We start from the raw sequence: 25,424 nt of genomic DNA on the forward strand, positions 1-25,424 counted from the left end.
TGAGTCCCACTTATTAGGGCGATGGTGTGAGTGATCGCTCCACATCCTGCCCCTCATGCAGCTTCGCTCAGGCGCGCAAGAGCCACCAGTTCAGACTGCTTTATCCGTGCACCGACTGCTGCATCCTACTGACCCACCCACAGACCTGATAACCAGGATCTGGATTCATCTGTGGCAGTGTCTGAGTCACAGATTGACACTCAATGTTAAAGATTGGCAATCAGTGTCCTAGACTGACACTCAGTGTTAAAGATTGACACTAATGTTAAAAAATGACAGTGTCATAGATTGACACTCAATGTCACAGATTGGCAATCAGTGTCCTAGACTGACACTCAATGTTAAAGATTGACATTCAATATCATAGGTTGACACTCAATGTCATAGATTGACACTCAGTATCATAGACTGATACTCAATGTTAAAGATTTGACTCTAATGTTAAAGATTGACACTCAGTGTCATAGGTTGGCACTCAATGTCCTAGATTGACACTCATTGTTGAAGGTTGACACTCAATGTCACAGATTGGCACGCAGGGTCATAGAGTGACACTCAATGTTAAAGAATGCACTCAGTGTCATAGATTGACACTCAGTGTCATAGATTGACACTCAATGTCACAGATTGGCAATCAGTGTCCTAGATTGAGACTCAATGCTAAAGATTGACACTCAGTGTTAAAGATTGCCACTCAGTGTCACAGATTACAGTGGCCCATGAGAACTGTTCACTGTAACCCAACAGCAGTTTGTATGCTAGAATCGCTAAGGTGCATATGCTGCCTCCCCTCAACGCTTTCTCCAGTGTGGCGCACCAGTACAGTTTGCTTCTTATAAAACTGAGTTGTGCACTGGGATTATAAAGTGTGGGACCACAGAGGTCAAAAGGTTGGGAACCACTGCCTTAAATGATCTATTTTTCATTGCAGCTACTAGAAAGCAGTATAGGGAGGCTTTAATCTATTGTGTCTCAGGAGCACACAATTCTCTGATTCAAACTTAGAGAAACAGCCTTCAAGCGCTTTAACTCCCCATTCATTCTCTTAGAGTTCTGTCCCAGAAAGGTGAAATTAACAAACCAGCAAGGCACACTGAAGAGAGCAAGACACAGATCTGTTTGCCCTTTGAACAGCGCAAGACATTTGGACATTTGGCAGGGCCATGTTTGAGACCTTATAACAGACATGCTAGTAGGGTCGAGTGTCTTTACCATAGAAGCTACTGCTGAAGAGAGCTTACCCAAGCCCAACTCCGGGTACGATTCACAAACCCATCTACACATGTAAACTCAATGCGCACGTGTAAATGGCCCTGGGATTTTGTACGTGCACGGATTCACAAACTTGTCATCGGTACGCTCGCACCAGACATGCTCCCGCCAAGGGCAGGAGAACACATGCCCCAGGGATGTGGAAGGAAGGCAACGCCCACAACATGGGGTGAGCTCTCCATCCCTTCCCCTGCTGAAAGTCCCCCCTCCCCCATGGAGAAAAAGACTACATGAATCCTATTGCACTAATCTAATGTTCCCACGCAGAACTGCAAATTCTAGGAATTCTAAAAACTTTTCCAGAAGTGCTTTGGGATGCTGAAACCAATCCCTCCGGCTCCTTGCAAACAGCAAAAGACCCCCCCGCCCCCCACCCCCCCATCAGCACGCCGCGCTCAGTGACACAACTTCTTCAACTCGCCTTTCCATTGGCTCCTTTCGCAGTATGTTCACCTATTGTACATGGAGTTATCTTGCTGACCCACGCCCGTAAAAAGCCAGCAGGGCTGGGGCAGAGTCAGTTGCTTGTCAGCTACTTAACATGCGGCTGTCTTTAATCCAGCCACACGGACAGCCCCAGCATCCCTAAAGGCCCTGCGAGTGTCTCCTCGTCCAGACACGCCAGCAGGGCTGGGGCAGAGTCAGTTCCTGTCAGATACTTAACATGCGACTGTCTTTAATCCAGCCGCATTCACAGCCCCAGCATCCCTACAGGCCCTGCGAGTGTCTCCTCATCCAGACACGCCAGCAGGGCTGGGGCAGAGTCAGTTCCTGTCAGCTACTTAACATGAGACTGTGTAATCCAGCCACACTGACGGCCCCAGCATCCCTACGGGCCCCGCGAGAGTCTCCTCATCCAGACACGCCAGTAGGGCTGGGGCAGGGTCAGTTCCTGTCAGCTACTTAACATGCGACTGTGTAATCCAGCCACACTGACAACCCCAGCATCCCTACGGGCCCTGCGAGTGTCTCCTCGTCCAGACAGCCAGCAGGGCTGGGGCAGGGTCAATTCCTGTCAGCTACTTAACATGAGACTGTGTAATCCAGCCACACTGACAACCCCAGCATCCCTACAGGCCCTGCGAGTGTCTCCTCGTCCAGACAGCCAGCAGGGCTGGGGCAGAGTCAGTTCCTGTCAGATACTTAACATGAGACTGTGTAATCCAGCCACACTGACGGCCCAGCATCCCTACGGGCCCTGCGAGTGTCTCCTCATCCAGACACGCCAGTAGGGCTGGGGCAGGGTCAGTTCCTGTCAGCTACTTAACATGAGACTGTGTATTCCAGCCACACTGACGGCCCAGCATCCCTACGGGCCCTGCGAGTGTCTCCTCATCCAGACACGCCAGCAGGGCTGGGGCAGAGTCAGTTCCTGTCAGCTACTTAACATGAGACTGTGTATTCCAGCCACACTGACAGCCCCAGCATCCCTACGGGCCCCGCGAGAGTCTCCTCATCCAGACATCCGTCACCCAAGGACTCACCAAAGACAAACTCCACCTCCTCCACCTCCAAGGCATGTTTGCGGCCCTGTGGTCTGACCTCTGACCTCGAGTGCGCCCCTTGATCCACAGCCTCGGGGCCGGGGTGGCCGCGGCACGCGCACTGGCCTCTCGTCTGGACCACAGTGAAGGGCGCTCTGTGCCCAAATCTTTAGGGCTTTTCGGTGTCTGTTCAGTCAACAAACACGATAAAACCGCAGGAGCGATGTCGCAGTTTGCTGACTCCACCCCCCCTCTCCAGGCCTCCCCCGCCCGGCCACTGGTTCCCCCGTGCACGAGGAGTCAGGCAGTTATCAGCTGATGCGACTAATAACTGCACGTCTGTGATGCTGTTAATGCTGTGTAGCGTGGAGTGGCCGTCAGCAGGGCTTCAGGGCGCCTGGTGCACCGGGGGCAGAGGAAACGGAAGTGGGGGCCTAAACTCTGTCCAGAGCTACAGGCAACCAATGTCCCCGTCAAACGTAGAGCCAGTGCATGCATTGTATAGAATTACACCTATGGGTGTCATATAGAAACTTATACACGCACTTCTCATGCATAAGGAGGTGCGTGCAACGCATTAAATGATAAACATGTATGTAACCTATGCAATTACAGTACTGCTTAGCATCTATAGAGTTGGTGCATGCATTGTATATAATTACTCCGATGGGTGCAATATAGAAACTCATGCACACGTGTCACGCGTAAGGAGGTGCATGCAACACATTGAATTATACAGATATACGTAACCTATGCGATTATAGTCATGCTTAGCATCTATAGAGTTGGTGCATGCATTGTACAGAATTACGCCAATGGGTGTAATATAGAAACTCACACACGAATATGCCATGGATAATGTAGGTGCGAGCAATGCACAGAATTATAAAGATGTATGTAATGCATGCAATCATAGTCGTATTTATAATCTATAGGGTTGGTGTATGCTTTGCACAAAATTACACAGACGTATGTAATGTGTAGAATATTACAAGCATGCTTCATGCATATAGTTAGCACATTCGATGGACAGAATTAAACCATTGCACATCAGGTACAGATGGTGCCCGACTATGTTCAGCATAGAACTGCAGGTTTGTGTAGGTGCATCCAGATTATAACCCGTGCATGGTTGCAATGTATAGAACTGCAATTGAATGCAATGCATACAATGTATATAGTGATACGGGTATATATAATTTAGAGAAAGGTACATGCTTGCAGTGTTTAGAGTTAGACATGCATGTGTTAGGTCGAGAATTATGCATGAAACTTCGCCAAGGGCTGTTGCAGACGGTGAATATTGCACTAAATAGAACTCTGTAATGTAACAGCGCAGACGTAAACAAGGTTGAGAGTCACACGCTTACACAATGTTTAACTTTTTACCTTTTTACAGTTATATAGTCAAACAGATATGTAATATTTAGAGCTGTATACATCTCTTTAAAGTGCAGAGGAACACATATGCGTGCCATGTTTAGGTTTAAACTCTTGCATGCAGTTCACAGAATTATGAGGTTAAATGTATATATGTAGATGTATGTATCGGAGCAGCGTCGGACGGAGCAGCAGCCGCAGGTAAGTTTTTTTTTTTTTCACCCTGTGGTCAGAAGTTTCTTCCAATAGAGGTGAAAAGCACACATAGAAGTTAGAATAATACTTGTGGGCGAATTCCTGGCAGTCCAGAACGATTCAAGCAAGTTAACCCATCACTTTTGGGGAGTGGAAATAGACATTTATTTGTATGCAGTTTTATAGGTTTTTAAGCACATATGCTTAGATTGTTTATTATATGTAGTCTTATCTTCATTTTACTTTTTAGCCCTACATAGAGTTTTCTCATGTGTTTAAATAATTGTGTGTCTACATGCATGTTCTCCATAGCTGTAAATATTTTTTCCTATTTACTGACGAATGCAGTCTTTTTAAAGGCTTACCCACATGTTTCTCATATATTTATATTCACAATATTTTTTACTCCAAAATGTGCATTGATGTCATTGTCTAAAGGCTTACCTGGCAATTTTCACCTCAATTCTTTGCCGCGTGTGACCTTAAGCTTTTCAATAGTTAGACCTGCAACTTAATTTTGTCCGGGGTACTGCAAGTTTATACTGTGACTTAGCCTGGGTTATTGGTATTGACTAACATGGCTTTTCCCCAACAGAATATTTAAATAGATTTCTTCACAAGATGCACAAAAGAGAGCAACCGACGTATCTTCTACAGCCCAGCAAGACATCTGAAGAACCCAACTAAGCAGCACAGTGGGACAAGCAGTTTTGGGCAGGAAGGATGAGTCGATGTTTGGGAAAGGAAGAGTTTAGGACTAATTTACTGAAAATCAAATATTATTGGTAGAATTAAACTACATACGCCTAAGCCTTTATGCAGTAATTTAGTCTTTCAGACTATTATTTATTTTCAAACATAGAACAAAGGAACACAGGCTTTCATATTCGCCCTTACCGAGCAGGTACAGAATGCTGGTTGGTTACAGAGTCCTCAAGACATTCTTTGTTTGCAAAGAGTTAAAAATCCATGGCACATACATTTGCGGAGCAGGATCTGTTGGTTGTAAAAAGGGCACGATGCTATAATGCATGATACTGTATGCACTTTTTAAAGTGTAAGGATGTTTCAGTACATGCCATTTTCAACATTTTATAAGCAGGAGTAAATTGAGATCCCGCCCCTCGTGAAAGTACTCACAATGAAAACTGAGACAAGAATGCACTCACTTACATAGCACTCACCAGTTACCAGCAAGACACGTTTTAATAGCATTCACGACACAAAGAGACACAATATTTCAGCAAAACATCTACACTAGGACATAGGTGAAGAGAATCAGGGCGCTCTGTGGACTAAATGAAGGCCAACAACATAGAACCACCCAAAACTTCACTCACGTAATAAACTTTTTTCAAAATTTTACAAAATAAATCGAGGGTTGGGAAGTTTTAAAAATTCACAATTGCGGGAAAAACTCGCGAAAAAAGGATTTGTATGATCACTGAGCAATTTACAAGATTTTTTGCTGGAACATCGTTTCATTAAAACACCTTTTTTTGCTGGAATTTTCATTTTCATTCAACTTTAAACAAATGAGTGGAGATGACCGAGACCGTAACAGTCACCTGAAAAAGTGTGGCAAAGGACCTAAGCAATCCCTCACAGGTGGCATCTTCTTGGGTGCACCCTCCGCAGTGCCATGGAAAGGACCACAGCCCCCCACCGACATTTATAAATAGAAGGTAAGTCTGAAGAGCTCTTAAACCTCCACACATGGGCATCAATCCTGCAGGCCGAAGACAGCGAGAGGATGCTACTGCTAGTACGTAATGGAAAGACTGACAGCGGGGAGACAGCAGCCTGGGTGATGAACACTCAGAGTGAACTTGTGCTGGTTTATTTGATGGAGAGCAGAAGGGTCTTCAACAGGTGCTTAATGAAATTACTAAGTGAGGTGGCACTAGGGTTCTACCTAGGTGTAGGCGTGTGATTAATTCTCATGGTCTCGCTGTGTCGGCGCGTTTGCTTAAGAGCAGATGGGTCTGCTGCAGGAGTTTAATGGATGATGCTCTTCACCGACAGCTTGTTGAGTGTTGAGTTTGCACAGCTGTCATTGTCCTCTCATGCTCTTAGCAACCAGCTGGCAACTCAGCTTCATGTTCCCTAAGTAAAGCCATAATGCTAGAGTTCGCAGTCTTTACCCACCAGGGAGGATGGTCAGTTTCAGGAAAGAAAATGTGCACTATGTAGAAAACCAATAAATTAAATATATTGGTTCAAGATACTATTGATTCTGTCGAATGAAGCTTAAATATGGTCTTCCCAACCTTGAAACTGGATCTCATCAGCAAGTTGCGTGTTCTCAACCACGGTTTGGTTTCTCCTCTCCTAGTCACCTCCCCTTCACTGATGAAGAGGCAGAGTCACCACAAAGCTGTGGGGAGATGGCCTGCTGAAGTCTTATTGGGGTAAACAGGCAAAATATTTGCTTGAGAAAGTTTAATGGTTTGAAGTTTGTTTGAAATGACGTCGGAGAGATATCAAGCCTGAGAAATCCATCTCATCCTAGATAGTCACCGACAAACAAATCAGTTTAATGATTGATATCCTCATGGGTGACAAGCAGTGCTCTACAAATCCACCTTACGTGACAATAATAGTCACTACCTTGTCCATTAGCCGTGGCATGAGTCCTTGAGGCATCCTGACCTCCCGTGGTCATCATCTTCATATCCCTCACAGTATGTAGCGTGGGAGGTGTCACGCATGACGTTTTGAAAGCTACATTAGTGCTGCCAATGTCTATTGTTCCACTGTTCTGACCCACTGAATATGCATGTGCTGAATTAATTAAGAGTGGACCTATTTAACACGAGCTCTGAAAGTCTTACAGCAAGAAATGACAACATAAGTATCTTATCCATGAAGCCAAATGAAAGATGACCGACTAAACTCACCTATGTTAGAGATTAAAAATATACATCTAATTGAAAAGTACAAACACAGAAATAATATATATTACTTATTAGATAGGTCTGGGTGGCAATTGTATGCCCTTTATGAGTTCCAATCAAGACAGAAACAAACATACATGCACATATGTATCCTTAGGTATATTTCACACAAACAAAAAGAAATATATCTGCCCGCACACGCACGACTATATTAGCTGTTCCTATACAGGTAAATTCAGCTGTAAACAGAAGTTTACAAGACATGTATATCTTTTTACACCTTTCAAGAGTTTACAAAGGGATTCCTGACAGACGTAAATGATTTTACGAGTGCGGCCAACTCTCCCACAAGTCCGGATAAATTCTCACTGCTTCACCCATTCACAGGATGGCGAATACTTGCTTCAAGTCATGGCTTGTCTTGGAAGATTCAGAACATCCACAAATGTGGACAATTTGTGCATACCAAACCTTGCCTTTCTCCCTTTCCATCTGGGAAATGGTCGTAGATTTACTCCAGCCAAGTGATAGAGTAAATCCCTTTCCAGCACGGGAAGGGGACAGTCGCGTTCAGATTTGGTGGCGGACGTGAAAGGATTTCTAAATTGGGAGCATTGATTTCTCCCACACAAAAGTGCATTTGCACCCCTGTGCGGCATTACCCACTACAGAGGACTCCAACTCAGAGGGGAGGAGCCTTCCCACAAAGTTATACATTTTCAGAAGTAGAGTTGAAAACTAATGCTTGGGCACCTTTCTAGGTGTACTTCTGCACTAATTCTGAATCCGGCCCTGCTTTAGGGGGTGCGACTGGTGCAATCGCACGGGGTGCTGACCTGGGAGGGGGGCACTGACCACAGGTGCTGTGTTGAGTAATAACTCCCCATTTAAAAGCACCTGATGCAGAGTTCCTTTGTGTCCAGCTTTCAGGCAGTAATACAAATGTCAAGATATCTCATGTGATTAATGTTCCCGTTAGAGAGAGATATTGGATTTTTGTCTGGTGGCAGTTTTGATTCGCCATAAAGTAGAAGAGGGTTAATGTGCCTGCTGCAAAGAACAAATCTGTGTTTTATGTGGGTAGCTGAGTGGGTTAGTAAAGCCAACCTTCATCAGTGCTTTAAAACAAATGAAATGTATGTGAGAGGGGGGCTATGGAGTGACAAGGGGACTTTTGTCAGGTAGTAGTGAGGGAATCCAAGGAGGTGGTCATGGGACGGGGGCGCCCAAAAAGATCACCGCATCGGGCGCCACCAGCGCTAAAGGCTGCCCTGTTCTGAATATGAAAGAAGCGGAGAGGTATGTTCAGGCAGTCAGCAGACATCTCCACCCATACTTCTCTAATTTTATCATGAATCAGGAGCACAGTTGAGAAATGTGGACACGAAGGCCCATATTTATACCTTTTTAGCGCTGCATTTGCACTGCTTTTTGACGCAAAAGCGGCGCAAACTTACAAAATACAATTGCATTTTGTAAGTTTGCGCCGCTTTTGCGTCAAAAAATGATGCAAATGTGGCGCTAAAAAAGTATAAATATGGGCCTAACATTCATCTGCATGCATTGATGCCCAGATGTATGGATGAATGCAAGTGTTTCCTCAATGGTAATTTAAAAATTGATGCAAATGAGCCGCATGAGCTCGGGAGCGTGGCTAACTGCCCAAGATGGTGGCCGCTTGATCGCATGGGTCCCGACCCGAGCCCGCCATACGATCAAATCCAACATCAACCGGGATATTTCCACATCCATACACGCAGCAGCTGAGGGGAGGAACTAACGAGGCACCTGGGGAGCGGACCCGGCTGCCCGGTCAGAGCCCCAGACACGCTGAGGAACGCGGGAGACGGGCACAGCCTGCGACTGACGGCCGGCGGTGTGGGGAGAGAAGCGGAATCAAGCGTGGCTGAGGCCGAAGACGCGCACCGGTGAGCGGGGAGTCGGAATCGATAGTGGGGAGTGGGATCGGAAATCGGCGAGGGGGGGGAATAGCCGGCGTATCGGGGCCGGCCTGCTCCCCCCCTCCCCCCCTGTCTCCCTCACCAAGTAGAGAAGCGCCGAGTGAACGCGGCATCGTGAAGAAACGGGGAAGGGGAGAAAAAAAAAAAAAAAACAACGAAGAAGAAACAAGAGGGGGGAAAAGAGACCCAAGAGACAATAGGAGGAAGGTGACGAATACTCAGCCCTTAAGAGGAAAACCCAACATATACCTAGTTGACAAAATTGTGGAAGCGGCGGCGGTAGAGACCGCGAGACACCGCTTGCTGAGTTACGCCCCCCTAAAGGGTGTTTTGAGAGGACAAGGATATGTCCTCTGGGGCACGCATGGAACAGGAGGGTGCTAAAAGAGATAAGAGCTTATAACATTGGCCGGCTGCGGGTCCGGGTGGACTCTGGCGATCTGTCTCCCACGCGACAAGTGTGAAACAACAGAAACTACGCGTTAGACACAGATGCTACCATCTATGAGCCTTGGTCTAAGAATTAACCACACATAACTATTATAAGCCGTTCGTTGACTCTGTGGTGCGCCGAGGCCTCGACCGACTGCCTGTTGCTGCTGGCTCGTAGACATGTAAAGACACAGAGTAAACACTTAACCCCCACTAAAAATCGCAAAGCCAGAACATATATTTATCATACGCTATTTGCTGGATCCACGGTGCACGCCGGCGCTTCGACTCACTGGAAGGTGACGCAAACTGCACAACCAACCATGGGCCGCAAAGCACCAAAGGCAAACAATTCGAAAATGGAGAAGCCTCAGGCTCTGACGGCCCAACCCCGGAAAAGCCGGCAAAAAACCCTGCGGACAAACTTGATCTCATTCTTCAAGAAATCAAAGACTCTCGACAAGCAATAGAGCACATGCTAGGCTCTATCACAGCAGAATTGAGTATTCTAAGAGATGATAATCTATCTGACAGAATACAGAAGACAGAATCTAATGTCGCAGAAATACTTCCGACACATAACGAAAATAGAACCGCCATTGAACTACTTCAACAACAAGTGCAGGCTCTGCAAGAAAGAGCCAAAGATGCAGAAGGGCGGTTGAGATGCAACAATATCCGCATACATGGAATCCCGGAAGGAAAGGAAGGGAAAAACCCAACACAATACGTGGAAGAATAGCTGAAATCAATCGTCGAGGATCGCCTATCAGTCCACTTTGTGATGGAGAGAGCACACCGTATTCCAGGCAGGAGACTCCCGCCAGGAGCACCGGCGCATCCCTTCATCACGCGGATACTAAACTACAGAGACAGAGACACCATACTACAAGCAGCAAGAGAACTAGACCCCATTATAGTGGACAATGCCCGAATTTCCTTATACCCAGACTACACTATGATAGTTCAGAAACACAGAACATCTTTCCAGGGAGGAAAACAGAGACTTCGAGCAGAAGGGATAACATACGCCCTCCTATTCCCGGCCAGACTGCGAATCTCATATAACCAAAAAGCTCTTTTTCTTTTGACGCCGGGTTTCGTGTGTGCCTGGCTTGATGAGACCTTTCCACAGTCAAAAACTGCAGAACAAAGTGATGCCCCCGCAAAGACAAGCGAAACAAATCACAAACACAGAGGAAAAAAACTGGCCCAACACTTCAACAAGCTCTGGAAGGCCAAAACGACGCGATACAATCAGCACATTCCATGCAAGAGGCAAACTCCTCCCCACGTGGTGTGGCCTCATCAATGGACAGCACCGCAGCGTTGGACTCGGAATGGAGCCTGACGCTATTTCCTGCAATCACCCCACAAACAGCACAAGACCTGTGTTAAACACTCCCCTCAGTATTGGAAACTGTGTTATACCCATATTCTATGCGGCCTTGAGGCCTTCTTCTAAATGGCAGGCTTGGGCGGTCTTATTATTAATTATTGTTAATTATCTTCATAATTAACAAAGGAACCCGCTGTTCACGGGCAAGAACCACAGACTCCACATCTTGTACTGCCCCATTGCATAGGCTCCTTACTATTCGTATGCTTATGTATCGCAGAAAAGTTTGGCAGAGATGGTTTGAGCTCTGCCCAGTATTTCGATTAAGATTTAGTATTGTTCACTATTACACACAGTTGTCATCCACAAATACCTCAAACATGCTACTACAAAGGGGATACCAGACATGGCGAGTCATGGGAGGGATAGAGAGGTTAACACCCCAGAATAGCTACACAACGTGAGTACAACATTGTCACTTGGAATGTAAGGGGAATGGGAGCTATACAAAAAAGACATAGAATATTGTCTCAATTAAATCGTCGAAAAATACACATTGCTTATTTACAGGAGACCCATCTTACCACCCATGAAGCGTCAAAACTCCGTAAAAAATGGAGGGGACAATTTTTACACACATCATACTCAGCGTTTGCACGAGGGGCGGCTGTGTGGATTAGGGCTGGAGTACCCTTTGAAGTACTAGATACCAAGATAGACATTGAGGGCAGATACACTCTAATCAGAGGCAACCTAGATGGGAAACCCATAGTAATAGGTAGCATTTACGCCCCAAACGTTGGACAGGACGCATTTCTGGAGACACTATCGAAGACATTGCTACAATGGGCACATATCCCGTGGGTATTGGGGGGAGACTTTAATGCAATACTTGATATCGCCTTGGATCGCAGCACCCCACCATTGTCGGGACCAATGTCCAAAAACAAGATGAAGCACTAAAAACCTGGCTACAGGGCTGGTCACTCACAGATATATGGCGGGCAAAAAATGCTGGTATGAGAGAATACTCCTTTTACTCTCATCTACATAAAGTACACATAAGACTAGATTGCATAGTATGTACAACATCATTACAGACACAAGCGACCAAGACTACATACTTGGGGAAGACACTCTCTGACCATAATCCCTTAGAATTACCCATATTATGGGGACGATCGTCTACCCTATCCCTACGTGGCGATTACAGCCATCGGTACTAGAGGACACCCCTCTGAGGGAAGAAATAGGCCAGACGATCACCACCTTCTTTAAAAACAATACAGGTTCAGCGTCCTCCCCTCTGGTGGAGTGGGAAGCGTTCAAGATGGTGGTAAGAGGTACATTAATGAGTACTGTATCAGAAGTGCGGAAAATACTGGTGCGAGAACTGCAACAGGTAGAGAACCGGGTGGGAATATTGGAAAGGGAATCAAAATCACAGCCCCTCAAAGCTCAACACTTACAAGAAGAAAGAACCGAACACACACAACTTCTTGAGAGATTGAGAAAGTTCAACTACGCTAAATATAGGGAACGAGCGCACAGTGAGGGAGACAAGGCGGGTGCACTCTTGGCACGTCTGATAAGAGAAGAGCCATCCCCCACTCCTATAATACATATCAACACCCCACACCAAGGAAACATAACCACACAACTGGAAATTAACACAGCATTCCGGGACTATTATATAGCCCTATACTCCGCCCCACCATTAACGGAGCGGGCAGAAATTAACGCCTTTCTAGCTAATATTAAGCTTCTGACACTCCAAGATGGGGCTAGAGAGAAACTAAGCGCCCAAATAACACAAGGAGAGATACGAGAAACTATTAAGGGCATGGCACGCAATAAAGCGCCAGGCTCAGATGGCCTTCCATCTGAGTTTTACTCTTTATACAGTGCACAGCTTGTCCCACACCTGGAGCGACTATACCAAGCCTCACTGACATTAGGACATCTTCCAGATACTACAAAACAGGCAATAGTGACTTCCCTCCTGAAACCGGGTAAAGATGCAACTGATATTTCATCCTACAGACCACTATCCTTACTGAATTCGGAGTATAAAATATTAGCAAAAATACTAGCGCAGAGACTTCTTGGTTACATCTGTGATCTGATCCATACGGATCAATGTGGCTTCGTCCCGTCCCGAAGTACCTTCCTCAATATACGCCACTTATGTCATGTAATGGACGCGGCCAGGAGGGGATACCCCCAAGCGGGGTGTCTTTCACTGGATTTGCGCCAGGCCTTTGACTCTCTGCACTGGGACTATATGCTGGCAGTGTTGGAAAAATTTGGGGTTCCCCCGGACTATATAAAGTGGGTCCGTCTCTTATATGCCGAACCAATTGCAAGAGCACGCACAGGACAGAATATCTCCAACTCCTACCAGGTAGGCAAAGGCACTAGGCAGGGGTGTCCTTTATCCCCCTTATTGTTTGTCCTGGCAATAGAACCCCTGGCACAACTACTGAGACAAGATAGTGGACCATGGGGAATAGACATAGAAAATACGAAGCATGCAGTCTCATTATACGCAGATGATATTATATTATATATCAAAGACCTTCGACAACCCCCTGATACAATAGCACTTATTTTCCAAAGGTTCACACCACTGTCAGGGCTGGCTATTAATTTTAACAAATCTATAGCGTTTGCCTTCCATGGATCGGATGGTGATAATACAATACCATTTGGTGAGCAACAATTACAAAAGGCCACAAACACATTCCGATATTTAGGTATCCAGATATATCGCACCCTGACAGATCTACTGGAAGTTAACCTGAAGAGAGCCATGTCCGCACTTAGACCGCAGATCTAATTTTGGATCACATTGCCAATATCGATCGCGGGCAGACGAGCCCTAGCCAAAATGGTAATGCTACCCCGCCTCTTATATTATTTCGCAAATTTACCAGTAAGGGTACCGGAAACCTACTTTAAAACACTCAACTCGATGTTACTAGATCTTGTATGGGGAAGAGGTAGGCATCGGATAGGCTTCCTCAAACTGCAGATGTCTGTGGACCAGGGAGGTATGGGCGCACCAGATTTTAAAGCATATTGTGTAGCGTGTCAACTTCAGTGGTTGGCATATTGGCTAGCCGGTCGCAATCTCCAAGAAATAGAATATACCCAGCTAATGTTTGACAAGGGCAGCATACATGCCCTGCTGTGTCCCGGGGGCCAGGCCCCCAAAAATATTCCACTTCTGCTGAGGGTGGCCCTGCAATATTGGAGGTTATCGCTAAGATACACTTCTGACATACTTCCTTACTCCCCCAACATACCGTTGCTGGGTCTACCAGTTACAGCAGGTACCTAAACCTGCACCACACTAAAAAGCTGGTCAGAGGAGGCAATAAACACAGTTGGTGCGCTATTTAAAGACCAACGATTGCTTACCCACACAGACTATATATATGAATATGGTCTTTCCCCCTCATCCTTTCTTCTCCATGCTAGTATTACACACTATGTCAAGAAACACTGGACCGCAGATAACATGGAGCCTCCTACACACAACCTTGTACGTACTATATACACTGTAGGTCATGGTAGGCACTTAATAAAATGGCTATATAGGGGAGTCAGAACACACTTGTTATACCCTCTGTCGGCGCTCAAGCTTAAATGGGAAACGGACATAGATAAGGAACTATCCAAAGAAGATTGGTCCACCATACTAAAATACCCAAGCCAAATATCCCGCAATACGAGATTCAAATTTATTCAATTTGCCATACTGCATAGAGCATACCTCACACCACATAGACTACATATCTTATACCCAGGGACATCCTCAGCATGTCCCAGGTGTAGAGCGGGAGACGCTGGCCTCTTGCACATGCTCTGGAACTGCCCCGGTATAGCGGCATATTAGAAAGGAGTAACTGCCATACTAGGCAAAATAACTGCTAATACCATACAATACACAGTAGAGGTGTGCATACTCGGTATGCTCCCACACTTAAAAAAAAAAGAAAACACTCCTTAGACTGATATATCCGGCACTGTTATTAGCGAAACGCATCTTGACAAGACGCTGGAAAGCTACCATAGCCCCCACAATAGCTCAATGGAGTGCGGAGGTGATAGAATGGGGAAGAGCAGAGGGAGCGGCACTTAGACGAGAAGACAACACTGGAATGAGAGAGTGTCCGGTGGCCCCGGATTGGGATGCACTAGTGGAAACATTCGAGACAATGAATAGGGAAGGAGACACGCAGATAAACACGTAAAAAAAAAAAAAATCCAAACACAAAACATCTTCACAATTGTACCAGACCTTGCGCATGCCGATAGTCAGAATATGATGAGCCGAGAGGGGAATTAAATAAACAAACAAGGGAAATAGAAACAACATAACCCCCCAACAGACTGGAAACTACAAAGCTGTAAAGACAGGATCAATAGTAAAAATTTGAGACCTGGTAACCAGAAACCCCATGAATAATTAGAACGGATGACTAGTTAGTAGATAAAAGTTAAGTAGAAATGTTAAATGGTTAAAAGTTGGAACAGGCAATAAAACAGTACAATTTACAGTATAAAAGTGTTATAAAATGTTAACAAGAAAAAAAAAAAAGGATGTATCTGAATAATAGTATATGAGAATGAGATATAGATATGGTGACAACGCTGTTTTGTGTAACATAACAGATGATATAAGAGGATGTTTAAAAAATAGCAATGTATGTACTGCCTTGACAACAATAAAAAATGTGTTAAAAAAAATAAATAAGCCGCATGAGCTCATGCCCATAATCCAGGATGGAGAAACATTACACAAATACATATTTAGGATCTCTACATGTTCTCCAGCAATGGTGTATGTGTGTCTGCGTCTCTGCATCATGGGAAGAGAATGTGCAGTGACGCCCAGGCTGCTGTCATCGCCAAGGAAAAGACCGACATGTAGCCCGGACCACCTCATCCTTCCCTAGCTGCGTCCTGGGCATCTCTCAATTCTCCACAGCCCTCTACCGCCTCTAGTGGCAAGCCTAAGCATCACCCATCCACAGTGATGGACCGAGTGCCACGTCAAACCCTGAATGTCAATGAAAACAAATGAGAATATTAGAATGACTTACGGTGGGTTCTACATGCTTCTGGGGGGTTTCAGTGACAGCCGGCTGAAAAAGAGAGGAGAGAAAAGTGAACATCACCACCTCACAGTTCACACAGCAACATTTATTCGTGCGCGTTGAATAATAATTTGTATAGAGCAACAATGTTCTGAAGTTTTGACATCTTAAAGGTTCTCTAGGGCAGAGAAGTGGTGTTAGCTTTCAAGCGCTGGCAAAGCCAGTAGGTCTCACCTTTGCGAGCTATTGGCTTTGCCAATAGGTTTCAGCCATGTTAATCAGCATCCCCGACGCTGTGCAGCAAGACTAAAGAAATAGAGAATTAGGGGGCTTATTTACAAGCCCCATGCGCCACCGTTGCACAGTTTTTTTTTTCACTCAGCGGTGGCGCAAAGCAGTCCCCTACAGTGCGCCACATTTACAAACTGGAGCAATGGGACCATTGTAAAGCCTGTGCCAGGTATAATGTATGCAAGGTAGGTGTTCCCCAGTTAAACGCCTCACAGACTTTGGGCAGTGAAATCTACAAGATTTCACTGCGCCATTCTGAGCCTTCACAGCGTCAAATTTGTAACGCCTGCTCAGAGCTTTTTAACATTGGACCACCCCCTCAAGCATTGATGGAGTGCCATCATTTCTTGTGGACTGGTGGATGGAGAAGTGACATAGGGACATGGGGGTACGAAGTACAGAAGTGCCAATGGGGGGGAAGCTGCCGGGTGATGGGGGGCAGTAGAAGGAAAGGAGAAAGAGAAAAGTGGAGGATTGGGGGGAACATAAGACAAAAAAGGGCAATGTGCAACTGGTGGCAAGAAGAACATGGGTGAGAAAGCAGTGTGACGGGAGCGGGGGAAATGCACATGGGTGAGAGTGAAGAACACCTGAGCGCAGCATGAAGGAGACAGATGGAAAACACATACACTCTCATTGAGTGCTTAAACAAAAAAAAAGTGGCACCTCAAAAGTAAGTAGTGGAAGGACACAAGAAATGTATCTCTGCTCCAGAGGAGGGACAAACACAAGAAAAGGAACATAAGCCTAGACACACTAATGAATTAGAAACAAACAGATGTGAGTGACAATGAAGCCAACCAGTGGTAAGCAATCAGCTGTAAGACCACTGTGCGCTAATGATATGAAAGCACATGCAATGTCTAGTTGGATAGATATAAAAATGGGTGGATTCAAATTGCAAATCAGAGAAAAATTCCCATCCATGTTACTCGATGTATGAAATTTCCAACTCTTAAGTTTGCCTCTGATACAATTACCAAAAGGTTTGTCTTGAGACTTTTGTATAAATCCAACTATTTTAAAACGCCTGTAAAATATTTATATAACTTAATTCAAAATTCAAAGGATTTCAAAGCATTTCAAAATTCCCATATAACATTTTTAACTTTTGACTAAGAGTGCCAATTTTATATATATATAGATACATATATATATATATTTTTTTTTCCATTCAGCCCTGAGAGCGGGGGCAGTCAAGCCGCACAACTACAAATGAGACTTCCGACGCTGGAGTGGGTATGCGCGACGTGGGGGACCAGGAGAAAATTACAAAGACCGCTAGGCCATTGTCAGCCTGATAACTCAAGTTGGAATAACATTTGGATGTGTTCCCTTTATTCCCTTTCAAACTGGAGTTGCTACCCCAAAAGCCTTAAGTTCTAACCGGTCATCTTCCCTTCCAAGCTGCAAACATATATGATCCTACAGCCAGATATATTTCCTGCTGGTCCAATCTATAACAGAGTGAAAGGGCATTCTTACAGCTCCCTGTGTGATATTTTAAAAACAGGGGGCAGAGGTAATGTCCTCAGAGGGCTAGGGTTAACACAGAGTAGCATGAAATGCCTCAGGGTTTCTTGGCCACCCAGGGGACAGTCACACAGTCCAGCGCCCTGTCCAATTACCCATACCCCAGGATTTGGTGAAGGACTGAACCTATACGGTACCCACCCTGAATCTGAGGTATAAAGCCATTTTCTAAGGTGGTGAAATCAGGTCAAAGAAAGGCTCAGTGAGGTTCAGCTTTCATGTCCAAATATTTGGATAATAGGGCGCTTTATGTGTCCTCGCTGCCACATAAAAGCCCAGTATTTCCTTTTCCCTGTTGGTAAAGTGGCTTTGGTCATGTTTTCTGCGTGGTGCCATAATTATGGCCAATCTAATGATTTTAGCGTATACGCTACATGTCTACAGTTCGAGTGCCTCAAACTCATCTGATACTCTGCAAGAGCAGGGGTGGTCCAAACTCATATCCGGCAGCTTACTGTGAAAAAAGCGATGAATTCAGCTTCAGAAGTCATTCCCATGGAGGCTCTCAGGATGGTCATTGGAGTCCCTGGTCCTAAATACATCAATCTTCCCGGGAAAGAGTTTTCCACTTTTTGCAAAACCTCTACATTTACATGACCCCAAATATCAGCACCACCGGAACTTGCGGCCACAGCTTTAGTGTTGTACGCTGTCAGTGAAGGCTTTATTAGGTGAGTTTTACACTTGCTTGCAAATCTCCGGACTGCTAAAGATGTTGGGACAGAACGGCTTTCGACTTAGTTACATGGGCGCCCCGGTGAAGCTTATCGTTAATCCGAATACCCAAGTAATCAAAGGTTTTAACCCACTCTATTGGATTTCCATAGATCCTAGAGGTTTATCTTAGCTTGTTCTTTGGTTTCATTATCATAAACTTTGTTTTCTGTGTGCTAATTGCTATTTTCCTTGATTTACAGAAAAGTTTGAATACTTCCAGTAGCAAGTGCATAGACAGTTCTGTCCGTGCTCGGATGACCCCATCATCAACTGACATAAGGATCAGGATTTTGTCATTCTCCAACTTAGGTACATCAGGGCAAGATTGCTAAGCAACTTCTCTATGTCGTTAATGTAGATGTTAAATAAAGCTGGTGATAGCAAGCATCCCTGCCTGACCCCAGTAAATATACAAAATGGGGCCATGCATTCCCCTTTGGGACCTTATTTTACAATTTCTGTGTTGCCGGTATGGAGATTGATTAGCAAGCTCAATAGATATTTGGAAGCAACCTGTTCCTCCAGGGTGCACCAAAGTATTACCTGGTTTACACTACCGAAAGCTGTCTTTAGGTCTATAAAGACCAGGAAGATAGATGAATTTCGAAGAGTCACATATTTCAAACATATCATGTATAGTCACAGGACTTGATCAATTGTACTCTGGCCCTTGCGAAAGCCCGCTTGATGGTGAGATATTATACAGACTTCATCTTTGAATTGGATTTTTAATAACTATTAAAATGGTTGTCTAATTATTATTCTAGCTGTTTACTAACAAAAAATAGCATTATTAAATGCAATAACATAACCAAGTGTTTTCCTACAGAACAGCCAGCCTTCCTACAGTGAAAACCGCTGTTGGAGATTTTCACTGTAAGGACATGTTTAACCATAAATTCCTATATGTCCTACTTTTAAACACCGTGCACCCTGCCTTATGGCGATACGGCCTACATATGGGTGGCTTACAATTATTTGAATGGAAGAATTTTTACCAGTTAAAAGGGGTCATTGTGACAGGTTAAATTTGTTTTTAGAACTGAGACAGCCAGGCTACAAATGCTAGGTCTGCAGTCATGCTCGCACTCGCACTGTAGTGAGTGGGAGAATGGGTCCACGAGTGACATTTAACTTAGAGGCCTTGGGTACACTGTGGACCACATACTGTGGACTTATAGGTAAGTTAGGTGTATACCAATGTTATCATGTTGAAAGGAGGAGCACAGGCAATTTACCTCTGGATATCAGGGATAAAGTGCACAGAGTTCTACAGCAAGCAAAAAATATAGGGTCTAGCAAAAGGCGAATATACAGGGTGACCACACAGATAAGGTGAATTAACTCCAAAGGAGATACCAATGAATCCAGGTAAATGATCCCATGGGGATATCTAGTGAATTGCAATGGTATTGAGATTGGAAAGGTGAATCAAATAAATCCAGGAGAACAAAATACATATGATTATTCACTGCTAGGTAACCAACAGAATCTTGATGGCTACAATCAGGAATTTAGTAATTTCCTTCGTGACAACATCTACCGTGATCAAATGTTGGATGGGAAAAGTCTTAGCTGGAGCAGCTGAGGTATAAACGGATAGTGGTGTGGAAATTCTGTAAGATCCGTGGATGGTTCTAAGTGGGCTAAAGAGGCATTCATAATAAGCATTTCTGTTAGCCTAGCACTCTTTCTGGTGGTAGATTTCATGTTCTTTTTGATGAAAGGAGCTTGTCAAATTGCAAATTTTAGCTATAGAAGTTTCTTTTAATTTGGTGAGCTTGGGTCGGCCTGAAAAAAGATGGAGAGATCACAGCTTTTGCTTTAAAAAAAATATGGTTAGAGCAAATTTTTGAGTGCTTCATGGCTGTGAACACATCTAAATGAAGAAAAAATAAGATAAAACTGTGATTTTTTTGGGTGAATTTTCCTTTGCTAATTGTCAAACCTTTTAATGCTCGCCTGTCAAAAACTGCAAGACCTGAAACTGTGCTGGGCATAGAAAGTTTGAAAGAATCTGAGGCATATTATAGAAATTGTTACAGGGGCACAGTGGGGGATTTGCACCCAATTCAGACAATGGAAATTCCAGACTCCCCTCACTTCCTTGTGGGGGTTGGAGATTGTATGCAGGGCTGCACTGGAAACTAAAATCCGCCTTGGCTATTGTTTTAAACCAGTCTCACACTGTAGGGAGCCAGAATAGAATGGGTCCATTGAAGCTTAGATAATTGGATAATGACAGTAAATCCACATCAGAAAGCAGCCACTTTCCCTACAGGCCTCTGCGAACATCCCAAAGTGGCAAAATGACCAGTCCAACCATGGCTGTAGGTGAGTGTCATTGCAACAATAATAATGTTTTAGTTTAAAAAAATAGTCACAGTGGACTACATTTTCAGTATTTAGTTGAGACACCAGCCATTGCAGCCTCTGAAAGGGACCATAAACTCCTTCCTCGAGATATATTTACCACCTAAACATGTAGTCAAGAGAACCATAGTTTGTGTTCATGTTCAGGTGCATATTGTACTTCAGAGAGTTTGTTTTTAATTTAGTGGGTAGTAAACAACCCCCCACAAGGCCAACAGAAACTATATCTTCTTCCTCCCCTGTGTTGGACTGCCCATCAGATTTAGAGATCTTGGGATTACTGGCAGACATCTTTAAACCTATAGATCAACCCTCACTCTGGTGGTTGCTCTGAAAGCTGAAGAGTTTTCCAAGCAAGAATGATAATTGCTGCGTCCCCTCTGGAAACATTTGTTTTTTGTTTTTCAAGAATAAACTCTAAGAAAGAACATTTGTTCTTGTCTTGTCCATTTCATGGATCATTTTATCCAAAGAACCCAATTTCATTGATAATGTTACAGGGCTCTATATTTAAATTGTGCTTTGCAACATGGTTTAAATAATTTATTGCAATGGTTAAGCCAATTTGTATCATGATGTTCTCAAAACAGCATTATGTTTTAAATAATTTATTACACTGGTTAAGCCAATTTGAGTCCTGATGTTCTCAAAACAGCATCATCTTTGACAAAAGTAAAATTAATTGTTAGAAAAACACTAATGCTCTTATTACACTTCTGTCAAAGATGCCCAGAGTTAATGCCTGGCCAATTAGCACTTGCAGAGTTTCAATTCTGCTGGAGTGTCAATCCTGCTCAGCAGGTCTGCTAGGGTTTACATAGAACTCTCAAGATCACTTCAAGTTGCAAAATAGGATGCAAAATCAATTCTTGAGAATACACTGTCTGGCTACTGGAAACCCCTGCTTGGTTCTACCAAGATGTCTATCTCATGGTTTATTGGGAGTATAGTGACTGCCCCAAACTGAATTTTAGTGTTAGATGTGGATGGACACTAGGATTATTAAAGTACACTCCCCCACAACACACCGATCCCTCTGAGCCCCAGTTTGGTGTGGCCCAAGACTACTGCCATCTTGAAAATACCCACAGTGGGTACCAGTGGGTACCACAGTGGGTAGCGTTGGCCCCAGGAATTTTTACACCATTGGTTAGGGTGTGCCCAGGAGTTATTCACACCCACTAGTGTGTGCCAGGCATAAATGTAGCACCTCCAAGCACCCATTTCAGAAAATGTCTGCCCCTGAGGAAGATCAGAGGAGGACTGACGTGGACACTGCTGTTTGACCTCTGCCTGACAAGCTGTGGACTCTGAATGTCTCTACTGAGGTTCTAATGGACTTTCAAAGTGCCTACCGGTAAATGAGCCTGAAGATTTTTGGTAACACTGGATTTATTTGAATCACCTTTCCCACCTCAATACCATTGGTGGATTTTGTGGTGAATTGGGAGTTAATGGACTAAATTCAGAAGGTAAAATCTTTGACCAGGACAAACCCAGTTGGTATATCTGATGCACACTCCATCACGGTTAATGTGAATTTGCACCTAGGTCCCAGTCTAACACAACCATTGTTTGTCATTGGAACTTTGCGCTTTTTGGTGCTTTTCCTACTTAGAACTTTAAAAAATCATATCACTGGATCCTCTTATTGGATGTTTTGTCAATTTGGTGTCATTGTGTTTATTAAATTATGCTATATTTTTTTTATTCAGTTTAGGATTTTTATTGTGTTGCATTTCAACTTTATTATTGTTTTGGTGCTGCATTTCAACTTTATTATTGTTTTGGTACTGCACAAAGAATTCACACATTGCTCTAAGTTAAGCTTGTCTGCTCTGTGCCGCAGTTAACAGGGGGTTGAGGTGAGGTTAATTTGGTGACTTTAAAAGATCACCTTGACAAGGGCTGTGATTCTTCCTTCTGGTGGGTAGTCACCCACCCCAAATAATAATTCATATTCTTACATCCCTTCACTCCGTCAAGCAATGAACAGGTATTGAATAATCCCAGGGAATCCTTTTTCTGGATTCATTTGTATCTCCTTCATCTTATTAATTCAATGGCCATCCACTGACCAATTCAAAGGAATGGTTTCCTTAATTCCATTCACTTGTTATTGATAACTGACCCACTAGAAAGTCTTGTGATCTCTGACTCACAAAGTTACACTTGTCTATTAGAACTAGCTGTGAGTAAGATGCACCTACAAATATTAAAATTATCTATGGCATTGAACCTGATTGTTTGTTTTGCTGTTAATGACATTCCTGGCAAAATATTTTAAATCAGGTCTGAGATGCATGTGGTTGCAGAAGAATGCAAGGCCCATGCCTATTGCATGGATGTTAGATACTACACAATCACTGTGTATCCTTTTGTCATGTCATTGGTCCATGATGTTAAAGTAGTCCTGGTCCTCCTGGACATCACTGTGGACCAGACCTGGATGTAATATCCAATGTGCAAATGGAAGCAATGCTTGAATAAAACACGAATGGCAGATATTTTCTTTCGCTACCCCATGTTCTCCCACATGGGGTGGACGACAAAAGGTATTCTTCCAGGCACTGATGCTACTAAACCAAAAATGTCATGTACTGCAGTGTTTGTGGAGTTGTAATCCACCCCATCCTCACAGCTGCGGTTTAGAGTGGATCTCCAGATAATGTAATAAATACTACTACCAAATCCCCCCACAGAATGCACCATTCCTAAAGTGCACAGTGCTTTAGCTATCCATTTTCAGACTCATGTTGACTCATATATTCAAGTCTAATTGGGCACACAATCTCTAGGAGGGTGGGGGATTCTATGAGAAAGAGGAAATCAAAACAAAAGAAGCATTGCTTATATGTTGATATTTGTGTGACATGGGTACCTGTAGTATGTTAGTGTGTATGCACATATGTGACTGGGGACTTAAGCCTCCAATCCGTGGAGCATTACTGCATGGCTCTACATCTGGCACAAATGGCTTACATGCACACCCTGGTGCAAGACACCCGCTCTGGGTCAGGATTGAAAACAGGCTTGTGGAGGGCCCACCAGGGCTGCTATCACTCTACCTCCCTGGTGCTTCCAACACCAAGGACCCCAAACCTCTTGCTACAGGCAATGTACAAAACCTGGCGTGAGCCCTCAAGCATCTCTTGGTAGACGCACATCTGCATGTGAAAGGACCCACCTTTACAATAACAGTATCCGCACTAGAGGGAACATGCGTAATTGGGGCCCCTGGCATGCAGCAGGCATCCAAACCCTTACACATCTGTTTCCATGGCGTGAGCTCGGGGCTGCAGTAAGAATTTGGTCTACAGCTTAATCAACGGTGGCCTTACATGCATCTGTGTCATTGCCTGACAAGCAAACATGGCCCGCAGCCCTAGTCCATCCCCCATTCCCCAGCGCTTGGGTACCTTAACACCTAGAGCCAGTTTAAAGGAGTGATGTCTGGATTCTACAATCTTCTGATACACCACCTCTATTTCCAGCCACAGGTGGCAAGCCTTAGGGAGACCTGGCAGGTTTACCTAAAGGTGTATGAGGAAGAGGACTGGGTGGAGCTCCTTGAGGGCCTGGGTGGAGAGTTAGGGAAGCCTGGATGAAGTTCAGACTTTTTAAGAGACTCCAGGGCTAGCACTGGAGACCGGCGCTGCTCCAGGCCACAAAACTATTGCCCCACTCTTCCTGTTGGCGGTGCGATCACACACCTTGTGACTTCGTCCGTATACTACTGGAATGCCCCGCCATCCACCCCATTGGACCACGGTAGCGTTCACGCCTCTGGAATCCACGGATGTATCCGCCCCATTCCCAGACCCACTGATCATTCTCCATGACCTGGCGGACCTCCTCCAGTTGACGCACCATGATCGCCAATTACCACAGGCCTCACGGCAGTCAAGATCTGCATCCTGTGTCACTGGAGATTCCCAAGAGTGCCAACGCATGAGGAATGGCTGACGGCAATGTATAAAACTGCCTCCTATGAGAAGGTAATCTCAACGCGCTGGACAAATCTGACCTGTTTCTTCTCACATGGTCCCCCTTTCTGCAGGAGGCTTGACCCTCCCCCTTCTCTTCTGTTATCATATGCCTTCTCCCACTCTCTTCCCTCCTCTTTGCCTCTTGTCTTCCCCTTGCCATGCCGCCCACGGACACCACCCGTTCATGCCACCCTTCCATCCTCCGATTCCCACCGCCCTCTCTTCCCTGCCTCACCCTGCTTTCTCTTTTCTTTCCCTTCCTATCTTTCTGTAGCATCCTTTGGGGGGTCCGCTCTCCTCCCACCGCACTCCCGGACCGCTGCCATTTGACTGGATCTGTTGCCCCCCTTAGATGCACTGAGAACAGTTGTATCTCTCTCTTGTGTCCGCGATGGATGTACATGTCATAACTGCAAGTGTTTCCCTTTGAAACGTTGGTATCAATACAAAAAATTA

At 44.7% G+C, this 25,424-nt stretch overlaps 1 protein-coding gene across 11 annotated transcripts in view; it reads right to left on the reverse strand.

The window, feature by feature from the left end:
* TNS1 (tensin 1) overlaps window positions 1-25,424 on the reverse strand; it is a 1,530,885-nt gene that overhangs the window by 340,804 nt on the left and 1,164,657 nt on the right. For 10 of the 11 annotated variants that reach the window (XM_069227070.1, XM_069227066.1, XM_069227068.1 and 7 more), the window contains one exon: window positions 16,072-16,113. In XM_069227070.1, the coding sequence (XP_069083171.1) occupies window positions 16,072-16,113 (42 nt within the window). Of the gene's footprint in view, window positions 1-2,756; window positions 2,956-16,071; window positions 16,114-25,424 lie in introns of those variants that run through there. The other variant, XM_069227073.1, reaches the window with a different exon arrangement.

The sequence above is a fragment of the Pleurodeles waltl genome, chromosome 3_2 (genome assembly GCF_031143425.1).
Source record: "Pleurodeles waltl isolate 20211129_DDA chromosome 3_2, aPleWal1.hap1.20221129, whole genome shotgun sequence".
Classification (NCBI taxonomy): Eukaryota; Metazoa; Chordata; class Amphibia; order Caudata; family Salamandridae; genus Pleurodeles; species Pleurodeles waltl.